The sequence below is a fragment of the Cynara cardunculus genome (assembly GCF_001531365.2).
Source record: "Cynara cardunculus var. scolymus isolate 2C chromosome LG 11, CcrdV1, whole genome shotgun sequence".
Classification (NCBI taxonomy): Eukaryota; Viridiplantae; Streptophyta; class Magnoliopsida; order Asterales; family Asteraceae; genus Cynara; species Cynara cardunculus.
In genome coordinates this window covers 8678117-8692481 of record NC_037538.1, presented here as the reverse complement: position 1 = coordinate 8692481, position 14365 = coordinate 8678117, and the positions used below count along the sequence as shown (strand labels likewise).

The following is a 14365-nucleotide window of genomic DNA, read 5'->3' as shown; positions in this document are numbered from 1 at the left end:
AGTTAATGCTTAAACTATTTAGCAAATGTAATTAAATGTTTGAGATGTTATTTTATATATAGAACAAAATATGTTACATTTAATATAATTTGCACATTTGCATTAACATTTATGTTTTCACAGTAAGATTAATTGCTTAATTCATGTTCAAAAAAAATTCATCAAATTAACCAACATGTGCTTTAGAATTATAAGGCCACTTGAAAATCTCTTTTAACAAGAACCGTAAACTACTAAAACGTTATTGATGATTATTTAATTAAATATATACAAATGATACATTAATAACCAACTTTACATAAAATTATATAAAATAGACGTAACCAATTTTACATAAAAATTATATAGAGAGAGAGAGGGGCACGTTTAAATGAAACCGTGCAATTCTTAGAAATCGTGTAAACTAATTTCGACCAATAGGAAAAATTTTATCTTTTTTTAATTAAATTTAATCATTAAAGATATATTGGTCATTTGCATTGTTTTCTATTAAATATGAAAGTTATTGATAAATCTTAATTAAGGTAACATAATAAAGGAAATTTTATAAATGATAACATTTAAATATTTAATTAAATTATAATATTAAAAATTGGATTTTCTTATATTGTGTCTCGGTTTATTACTGCCAAGATTCATGAAAACCGTAAGTTATTAGATTAATAAATCCATGAAAATCAGTAATATAATAAAAAAAATTCATGATACCAGTTTCATACATGGTGAAATTGGTGCATTGAGTAAGTGAAAATGATTATGAAATGAGTGCATGATGAAATGGGTGCATGATGATATGAGTGCAGCATGAAATGGGTTCATCATGAAATGGATGCACTGAAGGAAGTGAAACCATTTAAAAAAAAGATAAAAAAAAACCTGTGTAATTAGCTAAAAGTGAAGCAATTTCATTATCAATAGCATGAAATGACAAATGATTCATCAAACCATGCTGGTCGATAAAATGGGTGATTGAATAAAGTGAAACCATTTCGTGGTTTCTAAGAAATTTTTGTGTAATTAGTGAACAATGAAACAATTTCATTATCAAAAATGAAACGAATTCATTTATCAATAACATGAAAATGACAAAATTTGATCATGATTACGTTGATTAGCGTATTGATGAAACTGTGAAACCATTTCGTTCATGTAATGTAATACAATTTTTTTTATTCAAAATGATTCATTATGTAGATTTGATTATGATGTGTTTTATTTATAATTTGAATCTATTTAATGATATAACATGATATGGTTGTCATTAATAAAACCACTACTAAAGTTACCATTTTATCCTTATATGCTTTATAAAATAAATTTTATTTATTTATTTTAATTTCCTAATATAACATAAACTAATCTTGACCATTGATCAAAAAAATAGATTGATGAGATTGGTTTACATAGTTTACATAAATGAGGGTGGTTTTCATTTGATCGCTCATATATATAGGGGTGCATTCAAATAAAAACCACTTAATTTGTAAAAACCGTGAAAATCTCATTCAACCAATCATAATTTTTTATTTTGTTCATTTTTTTGTAATTATGAGAGGTTGATTAACCATTATTATTGTGTAGGGTGTTAATCATGGATATTATCATCTTCATTATTTTAATTTTAGAGAAATACATGAAACAATTTCATTAAAATTTCATTAAATATTATATGAAACAATTTCATAACCATATATACAACAAATTTATCAAAAAAAAGTATTATATGAAACAATTTCACAAGATTAAACAATTTCATGAAATTTTTTCATAAGATTAAACAATGAAATCAACGTATGAGAGTGGTTTGTACGGTTTTTACAAATAAGGCCTTCAAAGGTTAAGGAGTTAGGAGCTTCTAGTTTAGGAAATTGATTGAAATAGTTAACTTTTCTAACTAAATTTATTTTTTAATCTTTTTTGAACCCGAAATCCTATTTTAATCAGAATTTACGTAAATGTCTTACATATTTACGTAAAACCTATTTTCTGATTTAAGAAAAAAAGAATTTTCTTTAAACAAGTGAGGATCTTTACACACACAAAAAAATCGAATTTATGTAAATGTGTAAGACATTTACGTAAACTCTAGATAAAATAAGAATTCGATCGAAAAAGTTGTTAAAAGGTGAATTTAGTTAGGAAGATTAACTATTTTGGTCGATTTCCCAAGTTTTAGTCGTGCCTATAAAACTCTATGGGTTTCGAATCTGGAGCCTATCACGTTCATTTTAGGTAAGCTATAAGCTAGTCGGTTATAAAATAAGAATTCGGAATTTTTTTTATAGATTATCAGTTCAAGTTTCTTTAGAACTACTTGAGATTTTTTTGTATTAATATCTTCAGAGTCTCATGAGTTCAGTCAAGATATGAACAAATTAATCTGAATATCTATAATTAAAAAAAATATTAAAATAATGTGAGGGTGATACTGATACATCTACAACGTTGTTGTCTTTTGTTACGCTTTGAGTTCTCACCCTTCGTTTAGGATCCAATTTGTGAGGGGATATGGTGACAATAAATTAGCAATCGTTGTTCTTGGTTTCATCTATTACAACTGTAGTTTATTCCTGATTGGTTGCTTGAGGTGTCTATATTAATCACATTTGTTTTTTACAATAAATAAAATAAATTTTATAATACCCATAAAATATGGTATTTTTTGAATATGTGGACCACGTAAATAAGGGATATGATATTGTTTCTTATACTATATTCTAAAGTATTTGATGGGAAAAAAAATCGTTTTTTGAACTAACTACATAGACATGAATCTAAATTTTTTTAAGTGGTGACATCATTTGATTATAAGAAATAAACATAAGGATATTCATCACAAAATTATCATTGTTCGGTTGGTTGGTTTTTTGATTTTCCAGTGTGAAGTCTTGTGTTCAGATCTTTTATTGTAAAAAAAATCAGAAACATAATAAATCTTAAACTAAAAGTAAAAAAATAAAGGAATGACACTAACATAATTCAAACTAAGTCTAGGGTGAGAGAAAAGTCTTGCAAATCAACTCTACCACTAGAAACTTGTGTCTTCATTGTAGTTTCAAGATATATATGATGACGTACTACAAATTGATACGATAACACTTTTAACAACTCTATAATTTTTTACACTATGACGGATAAATGAATTAAACCACTTGGGTCTGTCCCTGTAACTGATAATCAACTGAGAAACTCCTTATATTTACCTCATTTTTCTTAAAATATAAATTATTTTAAATATAATTTTTTAGGTAAACAGATTATATCAATGAAATGAACATTTTTACTATTTAATTTGATACCAATATTGATATATTTGTTTCCAACATTTTAACCTGGTTTTTCAAAATTTGATCACGAGTATATTTGCATGTAAGTTCATACTAGTATCTAAATCATATTCTTAAAATCATTTTTTAGATTCAACTTTACTATTTAAAGCAGCTCCCGTTGAAGTTTTTATAATAACCTATTTTTTGTATTTTTTCTTGTCAGTCATTTCTAACTCATCAAATTAAGAACTTATATAAAAGACTACAATGATAGTTTATTTAGAAACCTCTTTTACGGGTCTCATGTATATTTATAACACCAATAATACATACATATTAATAAGAGTAAATTACATTCCGTCCCTATGGTTATGTAAAAATTTGGATCAGGTCCCTCAAACAAAATAATTACACGTATCATCATCGTGGTTTCTGTTTTATTGCGAATTAGGTCCCTGTTGTTAATTTCATTAACTTTGCTTCAGTTAAGTCAAGGACATTTTTGTCTTTTTCCAATTAATTTCATTTTCTTTTAAAAAAAGGCAAAATATACATAACTTGTATACACATACAGACATATAAATACAAAAACAAAACTTTACAGACCTTCATTGGTCGCCTCTTTATCATCCATTCTCTTCGATCTCCGCTATCTCATCGCATTGTTCTTCTTCAACGATTGCCATCCTCAACGATCTCCTCCACCCAATCACATCCTCCTCTTCTGATCTCCTCCATGGCTCCATCCCATAATATTATTGTCCTCCTCTGGCCTCCATCCTCTCTGAGCTTCAGATCTACATTTACAGTATTTGTATACATCAACAAACCCGTTTGCTTTTAAGGGTTTCTTTGATTCAATATATTCGAGATGAGTTGTGAATCGGGTCGAGTATCTTGCTCCGTCACTCCAGCCCTTTGCAAATGCCTGTATCTTGCTCCACCGCTCCAGTCATTCGGGTTGTGATTAAAGAATTATGAATAATTGTAAAACCTACTAACACCAACATTTTGGATGGATATATTTGAATCTAAATTAGATACAAATGTAGTAAAACTCTATTACATCTTTAAGGAATTTGATATATCAAAATTGAATAATCTTAATGAGTTTTTTACATCCCGCTACATTGCGCGGGTAGACAACTAATACTATATTACATAAGTTTTGGAATGTCCAAGAATTTATTTGTTTCAAAAAATTGTCCAATGATTTAATCATTCCAAACACTAAAGTCCATTGAATTTTTTTAGACTTTTTCCAAGATTTTTACATTTTCTTTGTCTCTCATTTTCTCTATTTTAGCATTAAGGATAACATAGCTATTGAAACAATAAAAATATTAAAATCTCACTTTTCTTTATTTTAATATAGTTGTTAAAGATAATCTAAAAACAACTACAAGATGGTGCCTGATTGATTTGAGTTTGACTTCAAAGGTCAAAAGTATAAGGAGGTCCCATGTTCAAATCCAAGGAAGAATAAAAATCCCCTTGTGGCACAGAGATTCAAATGCGACGACTCCGGACTATTTGAAAAACATGTGATCGTCCTAAGATTAGTCGGCTCGCATGACAAGTTGGATTTTTAGTTTAATGAAAAAAATAATCTAAAAGCCTCCTTACAATAATAGTTTTTACAAACCGTTACACTTTTTACTAATAATTTTTTTACGTTGAAGATATTTTAGTTATTCTCTGGAAATCACAAAAAATATACAATAAAATTAAAAGCTGAGGTTTGTAAATCGAGGTCGAATCGGGGCTGTATTCAACGCGTCACATCCTTCACCAAATCCAAATGTTGTGCGCTGTGCGCACCATACAAAATTTTAGATCTGTATCACGCTTTTCTTTGCATCCTCCAACTTCCTTTTTCGTTTTCCACCCCGTGATCCGGCTATCCTACGCCTCCTCTGCATAGTTTTCATTTTATTAATAAAAAAATTAACCATTTTCTCCATTTTATTTTTTTAAACAATTAAGCTTTAAATTACCATTTCTCTTATTTTTTTTCTTTAAATAATTAAGCTTTAAATTCATTGGTTCATTACATCTTCAGTTACCTTGTTATGTAATATTATCGACCATTAAAATAGATTGTTGATAACCATCTTTAATCAATAACTGTTTGTTAGATACAAATCATTTCCCTTTTCTTTGTCATTTTTCTATCATGCTACGTTCGGTTCGTTTACAGTCTTAGTCATGCTTAATAAATAAGATAAGTGATATTGATAATCGTTTGTTCGATAAACGTTTAAAAAACAGTCTCAAACACTAATTAGATAATTTATCACTTCTTACTACAAATCACCCATTTTTTTAATACATAGCTTTTCACAATTCAAATTATTAAAAAGTACTATAAATGGTGAAAATATCCAAAACCAATATTTTATAGCTTTATTTATTTCAAAATAAATGTAAAAAATAGTTTTTTTTTCACTCTTTTAGAATAAATATAACATATTTTATACAAAATTTATATGAAAAATAATTTTTTTGCCTATTATTATGGTTCATAAATCTACTCATCATTTGATTTTGATTTTTGGGATTTATGAAAACGACATTAAGAGCAATTTTTAACATGTTTTTAAAAATAAAGAAATAAAGGTTTTTTTTAATTTTATTACAACTGATTATTTATAAATTTAAAAAAATAAACGTTTTTTTTTATTTCTTTTTAATAAGATTAAAAAATTATAAAAAATCTTTTAAAAATTATTTTAACAATATTTAAGATTTTCATTTTTCACAATACAATGATTATTTTGATACATGGAGTATTGATTACGTTAATTACAAAAATAATTTAATATAAATTTATATATTTAGAATACAACAACAATTAATCCAATAAAATGCAGAGTAGTTTACGAGTCTCTTTCCTGTGTATAAAAACCCATATGCGTAATACGCACCGTTTTCGTCTTCTTCCGACGACAAATTTTGCTCGTCACCCCTCTTCTCCTCTGTTTCCTTTTTCTCTCTGTGCCTCTTTCTGAATGAACATCCTTCGCACACGTCCATTTACACGCCCAAAAAAACAAATCAACAACTCCAAATTCCGCCTTTTTTCTTTCCTAAATCCATACCCAATATTCATCCCGAATCGCCCATGATCATCGCATGCATGTGTTATTAGTCAGGACGTATCAATATCATGATGGACGTTGGTGGTGAATACCCAATCCTCAATAAACTAATCGCCGCCGTCAAGAAACCATCATGGGCGTTTCCACTGCTTTTATTTACCCTCGTCGTCATTCTCAGCCTCCAAATCACCACCAACGAATCCGGGTTTCCAGAACGACCCGTTTCCGACACGGGTGTTGGCTTTTCTTTGTCCGGGTCGGATACATGTGATGGGTCGTTGCCGGTGAGGGAGTTGAAGATGTCAATCGTGGAATTTGGTGGGGTCGGTGACGGAGTGACGTCAAACACGGCGGCGTTCACGGAGGCGATGAGGAAAATGAAGAGTTTTGAAGGGAAAGGTGGGGCCCAGTTGAATGTTCCGAGAGGGAGGTGGGTCACCGGCAGTTTCAATCTCACCAGTAATTTCACATTGTTTCTTGAAGAAGGTGCTGTCATCTTGGGCTCCCAGGTAATTTCACATGCCCCCCTGTTTACACGATTTAATTTATTTTTACTGGCTTTCGGCTTTAACTTCAACCCCTTTGTGGAACTGTATAGCTTGAGGAAATTAAGTTGTTTGGTACAAATTGATTACTTGCCAATCAGAAAAGTCAAAATTTTGACTTTCTGGATCACAATTTGTTGCTTAAAGAGTCTAATTGATGGCTATATAACAACAAGACTTGATTAGAATGATAAAATATCAATTGTCAATGACTGATCAAGAACTAAGTCTGAACATCTCGTTTAATTTGGGGGAATAGTTCACAGTTTTTTGGTAGCATAAGCAATTGCAACTTTGACTCAGAGCCAAAGATCTTGAGTTGAAATTACTTGCTTTAAGTTTCAAAAGGTGGTGTTATCAAGAGTTCTTTACTTAAATGGACTAAGAAACCCCTCAATATGTGTTTCCAAAAGTGCTACCAGAATTTCGAAGACAATTTAGCAACACTGGAACTGTTTGAAAGAAGATTCGGGTCAAGGTTTAGATCGAGTATGCAAGCATTTTTTCGAGAATTTTTCATTGCACTATCAAGTCTTCGATTGATTCTTATGAAGATAGGAACCTTAGTGGATTAGTGGGCAACCTTTTATGGCTGAAAAGAAAGATGCTTTGGACAATTGACCAATCTTTGAAGCTTTTGAAAGATTACTTTTTCTCGAATCAAATTCTACAAGTAATAAATGTTTTTTGATCACAAAAGTTGGAAGTGGGTAACTCTTTGTATCTATTATGGTTGAGTAATTTAATTTGCTTAAAGTATTTTGCTGCCAAATAAATGAACTAGCTAGGGATGGAGGTCCTATCAATTTCGACAATTCTTACGAGTTACGAAAACAAACCTGTTAGAAATATTTCACAATATTAGTATAGAGTGGTCGGTTGGTTCCGTGTCTTTGCATGGAAGGGACCCATGTTCGATTCCAGGCTACAATTTTTTTCTAAAACATATAAAAACACCAAAATTGAAGCTGAAAATTAAAAAATCTGACATTGGTGGGACTCGAATGTTGGGTTTTGGTACAAAGTTAGCAACATTTACCAACTATGCCATTAAAGACTTACGCTAAAGCTTCAGTATCAAATATATGGTGGCACAAACACCTTATATTAAAGACTCATTCTACATGTAATTTTATTTCCCAAACGAGGGAACCGTGAAGCAGTGGCCCATGCCACCGTATTGGCCTATGTAGGTCTGCCCCTGCTTCCGTCCACTCTATCACTACATAAGGTGTTTATGCCATTTACCTAATGGTCGACAATTCTTTAATATATGCATGTAGAATGAGTCGTGCAATTCTAGTTTTGTTGTTTGTAGAAACGTGCTTAACGAAATAAGGCAGTGTTTGATTATTTTTGTGTTTGTAGCTTTCAATTGCTATAAGAGATATCCTTTTTCCAAGCAACAATTCCTAAATCTAGAGCAATGCTGCTATGTGATTTGTACATCTTATGGTGAAAGTTGTGCAATTTTTATAAAGTTACCAATTACAGCTTTAGAAAATCGACTACAATTGTGTAAATGTTTTCTTTGTCCAACTAATTTACCAAGAAGGATAAAATTCCCATCATTCCTTAATCCTGCTTACCGGATGCCATAACAACATTCATGAAGATATTAATAGTCAAATTGTTCAATGAATATTCTAAAGTTCAAAAGGTTTCTTATTTGTTCTTCCATTATTTACTAATAATTATGACCATGAAAAATCTTCTTATACACAGAAATTTGTACAAGTTGGGACAGTTGCCGAGGCTATCCGGTGTTTTCTTTGTTATCAGTTCTTGATTTTTTTTTTTTTGAATTTTAGGATCCGAATGAATGGCCTATTATTGAACCATTGCCTTCTTATGGAAGAGGGAGAGAGAGATTGGGAGGGAGACATATAAGCCTAATTCATGGTAATGGTCTCACAAATGTTGTCATTACAGGTACACCATCTCCTTTCACTTTTCTTGTTTTCAATGATTTATACCAGAGGTGCTTTTGACTATTAAAAGGGAACAGGTTTCACACATGATTTGATTAGTGTCACTAATGACCTTTTTTTTACCATTTGAACACAACAAACCAATAATTCTCAAACAGGATCAATGTTGCTATAATGAATCGTACATCATGCCATTAAAGTTTTACGTTTATTTGGATTTGGGAATTCATCTATGGAAAAAAGGAATTCATCTTACCCTTCCCAGACCCTGTGGGGGATTTACTGAGTGGTTGTTGCCTGTTTGGTTGGTTTTCCATCAAGTCCTGTATGGATTAATCTGTCCGTATAGATTTAGAAGATTTTTGTTTGGGAGGGTTTTCTCAGGAAGGAGCATTTTAATTGGGAGGGCATGTTCAGAAAAAAACTTGGCTTTTTACATAAAGCTCCCCCTAGAAGCTTACTGAATAAGCCACTTTCTATATCATTAAGCCACTACCGAACAATCATATATAGCTAACCAAATAAGTTGTTCGTCCCATTAAGCTCATTAAGCTGCTAACAAGCAGGCCCCAAGTCTGTTTGCTTTATCTATGGAAAAAGAGTTAGCTTTGTACAAACCCTGCCCATTGTATTCCTCATAAAATAAGGAACCTTTGTGCACCAAAGTCATCTTGATATCTTGGCAATCATGTAGATGGACTCACTAATACAACAAATACGTTTTTGATAATTTTGGTTAACATTAGAGGCGAATTCGATTTTGGTCAAATGGTCTTTTTCGAACCCAGAGTTACTTCTACTTTGAAGCTTCAATACTTTGATGTTGATAGTACCTTTTACATAATATAATACATGAACCTTTCTTCTCCTTCTAAATCCCTAAAAGTGACTTCTTTGATCTCAAAAATCCTAATACTTTAACTGTGGAACAAATGGAGTGTGTACTAAATCAACAGTGCTTCTTTTTAATATTCTTGGAGATGACGATGACTAATTTGATTCGTGGAGAAACATGCTGGATCATGTTACCTTTTCTTCTTGTTGCCACCAAATTATTGTCATTATTACTTGTTTGGCTCTTTAATTATTTAAATACTAATGTTGTGGTGGGAAAGTCATGACCTTTAGCATTATTTTATGAAATAGAGAATCAAGATTATAATTTTTAGGCCAAAATATTCATCTTATTTCTCACACTATAAAGGGGAATCATACCTATAATTGTGTACTTTTTTATTAGCAAAAAAGTTCTATAAACAATGATCTGAATGTTGATCCTTCTTTCCAGTACTATGCTCCATTTTATCAGATGGGCAGATTAATTTGGTTTCCTATTAATTATATTATCTGAATATTAGAATAATACCATGTTCAAGATAAAATGGTTGGTCAAAGGATCATTTTAGGATCCAAGGTTTATATGATCTAATTTTATCTTGAACATGAAAACCTTTGTTCCTGCTAATCCTGTTTTTGCGATTTGATTAGACAGCGTTCTTTTTTGTCCAAAATATAAGTAAATCCACATCAAATTGACATCCGAAATTGATTCATGTACCACAAAAGTCAAAAGTTTGATTTTATTTGCACTTTGTATTTACATGGGTTGCAATCATGATGTTGAAAGATGAAGAGTTTTGAGTTTTGAAGAGGAGTGTCTGATATGTAATTTGTGTGTGATCTCAGGGCAAAATGGAACCATTGATGGCCGTGGTAAGATGTGGTGGGACCTATGGTGGAATAGGACTTTGGAACACACTAGAGGCCACCTTGTTGAAATCATGAACTCAAGAAATGTACTCATTTCCAACCTTACCTTTTGCAATTCTCCATTTTGGACCATCCATCCTGTCTACTGCAGGTTCGATCTTCCTCCTTTTTTTTTGGTTTAGTTTGACTTTTGAAAGTCAAAGCTAATATCAAGATTCATATGCCTACTTTAGTTTCTTTAGCACTTGGTTTCATCATTCATGTGGTCATAAAATCTCACTTCTTGGTTCTAAAAGATTATACCCATTTTCAAGATGAAGATTGGTGGGAGTCATATTACCACATCCCATATCTTGGAGACTTTCTACAAAACCGAACCTTGTGGGATTAGCTAAATTGGCAATAAGGCTTGGTCCTTTTAAGGATTCTCCCAAGAGGTCATCGGTTCGAGTTCTGCAAGGTCACTGGGGATTTTCCATGCTGTTCTCCATGGCCCATGGGAATAGTAGAATAGTATAGGTGCGCGCAAGCTGGCTTGGACACCCACGGTTAAAAAGAATTAAGTTTATGCTACTTTTTACCAATTATAAAATAAAAATACACAATAGAAAACTAAAGAAAAGAAAAACAGTTATAGGTGGGAAAAGTGTGAAAAAATGCTTTTCAATCGTCTTTCCATCATTAATTTTTGCCAAATTCTCCAAGGTCCATATTTCGATCTAAAGGTGCTTGCTTTTGTATAAAGAGTCATTTATTTAGGTACGAATCTGTTTTCATAGGGTCCATTCGTTTAGCCCATTTCTTCCATTTCTGCTTTATGAGACCCACCTTCATTATAGCCTTACGGAAATAAGAAGTGAAATCCAATATCCATACCTTACTTTCGAGTGTCAGTTTTGTTCGGAAATAAGAAATGAGTTGTTTTTATTTATTATCATCTTTATTTGCTTAGGATGTTTTGGCACCTTAAAACATTGAATAATCATGAATCTTGAAACACCAAGCACATGATGCTTCACATGTTCTACATGATGAGCATGAAGCTTGCACATGATCTACATTATGAACAAGAAGTTGCACATGATCTTGTTCAGATTAATGAGCATATAGGGCTTCCACCATTAGTACCTTAGGAGATAGTATGCTCACTAAACCAAACAAACTCGGTATATTAATATTCCACCTGGAGGTAGGGTCTAGGGATAAGATGTATGCAAACCTTAATAACCTGAGAGATGTTTCCGAGATCCAATAATAGATGATATTAAATCAAGCCGGTGTCATCACTCGAAAATGATAGAACTAGATTAAGGAACTTGCATTTCTATTCTCAATTATGCAGTGGAACTAAATGACCATCGTTATTTGCAGTAACGTTGTAATAAAAGACATGACGATATTGGCTCCACTTAACGCCCCGAACACTGACGGCATAGACCCAGGTATCGCCTTTTACTGTACCTATCGTAATTTGACTCGATTAAGAATATCCACAGTGGAGCTTTTCAAAGAGCTTTTTGGAGAATGTTTTGGCCATCTAAGCTTGTGAAAAAGCTCGGGACAAAAAACTCCTCTTGCTTAATTACAAGCTCTCAAAAAGTTCGGTTTTTGCTTGTGGGTCACTTTTTTCGGAAAAAGCTCCAATAAAAAAGTCCACCGTTGTGAATGCTCTACGCAAATTCAAGAAAGCAGTCGCTTTTGCCTCTCCTTTAGCAGTGAACTTATTTACGAATTCCCTTTGTATCGTTAAAAGTTGCTTGAGTTTACGGTTTGCGAATAATTAACATCGTAGTCCATACTATTACAGATTCTTGTACAAATGTTTGTATCGAGGATTGCTATATAGAGAGTGGGGATGATCTTGTAGCCGTGAAAAGCGGGTGGGATCAATACGGCATATCCATGGCTCGTCCAAGCTCCAACATCATTATCCGGCGAGTGTCGGGCACCACCCCGACATGTTCCGGAGTCGGGATCGGCAGTGAAATGTCGGGAGGAATTTCAAACATCAGAGTGGAAAATCTTCACGTTCGAAACTCAGCAGCTGGTGTTCGAATAAAGACAGACAAAGGTCGAGGGGGTTATATCGTGAATATCACCATCACGAACATTACAATGGAGGGAGTTAAGGTGCCGCTAAGGTTTAGCCGAGGTGCCGATGACCACCCCGATGACAGGTGGGACCCAAATGCCCTTCCGAGGATAAATGGTATATTCATAAGTAATGTGGTTAGTTTCGGGTCCAGAAAAGCCCCTATGCTACAAGGGATCAAAGGTGCACCTTTTGAAGGAATATGCATGAGAAATGTTAGCTTGCTCGGTCTACCGCCAACCGTCCGATGGAATTGTGAACACATATCCGGTTCCGTTAACGGTGTTTTCCCGTCACCGTGTCCGTTGTTGCAGAGAACTGCATCATTGACTTGTACGTAGCATGCTGGAATAAGAATCACATGTTCACAAACTCCTTGTCCCCTGTATGTCCACCAATCGTATGAAGACACATCATTTTTTTTTGAAGAAAGAGAATAAAAAGATAATGATGTATCTTCAAATGATTGATGGGATGTGACAGGTGGAAGTTTGATGATATCATCGGAAGGATGATTGTTGGCCGGCGGCCACCGGAGTACAACGTTAGACGGGCAGTGAAGAGGTACAACTTTGACTGCATAGGTCATACGTCTGTGGCAATGCTGGCTACATGCATTGGTGAGTTGTATCCAGTGCATGAAAATATGCACTTATTTAGCACACTTGAAAAGAGGGACCTTTTTTATATTTGTTTGTTTTTTTATTTATATTTTTTTTTATTTTGATAATGTAAATAGTCAAATAGAGATGTGATTTGTATACGATAATATAATGAAAGGATTTTGAAAGTATTGTTTTACTGGTTTTGTACAAATATATGTTCGTATCGATGCATTTAATCAATTCAATCCGGTTATATTGATTTGGAAGATACGTTTTGATGTATTACAATCTTACCCAATAAAATAAATTATAGTATTGACTCATAATTTTAAATACTTATCAGATAAGCATTTAAGTAAACAGGTGATAATTACTACTAACAAGTAGGGGTGAGCAGCGAAACCGGGTACCCGGCTATAGAACCAGAACCGCCTTGGAACTGCCGGTTCCGGAACCGGAACCGATATGAGTGGTTCCGGTTCCTAAAATACGGAACCGATTGAGAATGGTTCCGGTTCTCAATTTTTCGGAACCGTTACCCTCCGGGTACCCGGTATTTTTCAAGTAAAAAAATAATAATTATTTTTTAATACCAAATTTATATTAGGTTTACATCTTGAAAGCACGTCATCATCTTCATTATTCATCTAAATTCTCCATATAAAATGATTCGTATTTTTTCAAATTGTGTATTCACTTGGATTCATAGTATGTAATCGTTAAACTTTGAACATTTACGATTATAGTATGTAATCGTTAAACTTTGAATATTTTCTATTAATCTATTATAGTTTGTAATCGTTAAACAATATTTGTAACAGTTATTTTGTATAATTTGTATTCTTGCTTATTTATTTAGTGTTTTGGCAATGTTTTATCTTTTATTTCTAAGTAATAAAATTTTAATATTTTAGGAAGCGGGTACCCGGAACCGGAACCGGTTCCCTACGGTTCCGGTTCCGGTTCCAAAAATTTAAGAACCGCTCTAACCGATTCCGGTTCCAATATCTCAAAAACCGCCGGTTCCGGTTCCAGTTCCTATCAAAAAGGGCGGGTACCCACCTATGCTCACCCCTACGGACAAGTGGTAAGAGTTGAACTCCCCGAACCAA

The 14365-nt window shown here is 32.8% G+C and overlaps 1 protein-coding gene across 1 annotated transcript; it reads left to right on the top strand.

Annotated features, from left to right (window-relative positions):
- Window positions 1-6229: 6229 nt before the first annotated feature.
- On the top strand, window positions 6230-13471 carry LOC112522225 (probable polygalacturonase). Its single transcript, XM_025131321.1, has 5 exons — window positions 6230-6879; window positions 8727-8847; window positions 10533-10707; window positions 11928-11998; window positions 12364-13471. The coding sequence occupies exons 1-5, from the start codon at window positions 6439-6441 to the stop codon at window positions 12987-12989; spliced, it is 1434 nt and encodes a 477-aa protein (XP_024987089.1). The 5' UTR covers window positions 6230-6438; the 3' UTR covers window positions 12990-13471.
- Window positions 13472-14365: the final 894 nt, after the last annotated feature.

Bases quoted from the DNA above. Each gene is read 5' to 3' on its own strand.
- LOC112522225 (XM_025131321.1), top strand. From the start codon at position 6,439: ATGATGGACGTTGGTGGTGAATACCCAATCCTCAATAAACTAATCGCC. The intron at 6,880-8,726 runs GTAATTTCACAT...TTTGAATTTTAG, and splicing joins CTGTCATCTTGGGCTCCCAG to GATCCGAATGAATGGCCTAT. The intron at 8,848-10,532 runs GTACACCATCTC...GTGTGATCTCAG, and splicing joins CACAAATGTTGTCATTACAG to GGCAAAATGGAACCATTGAT.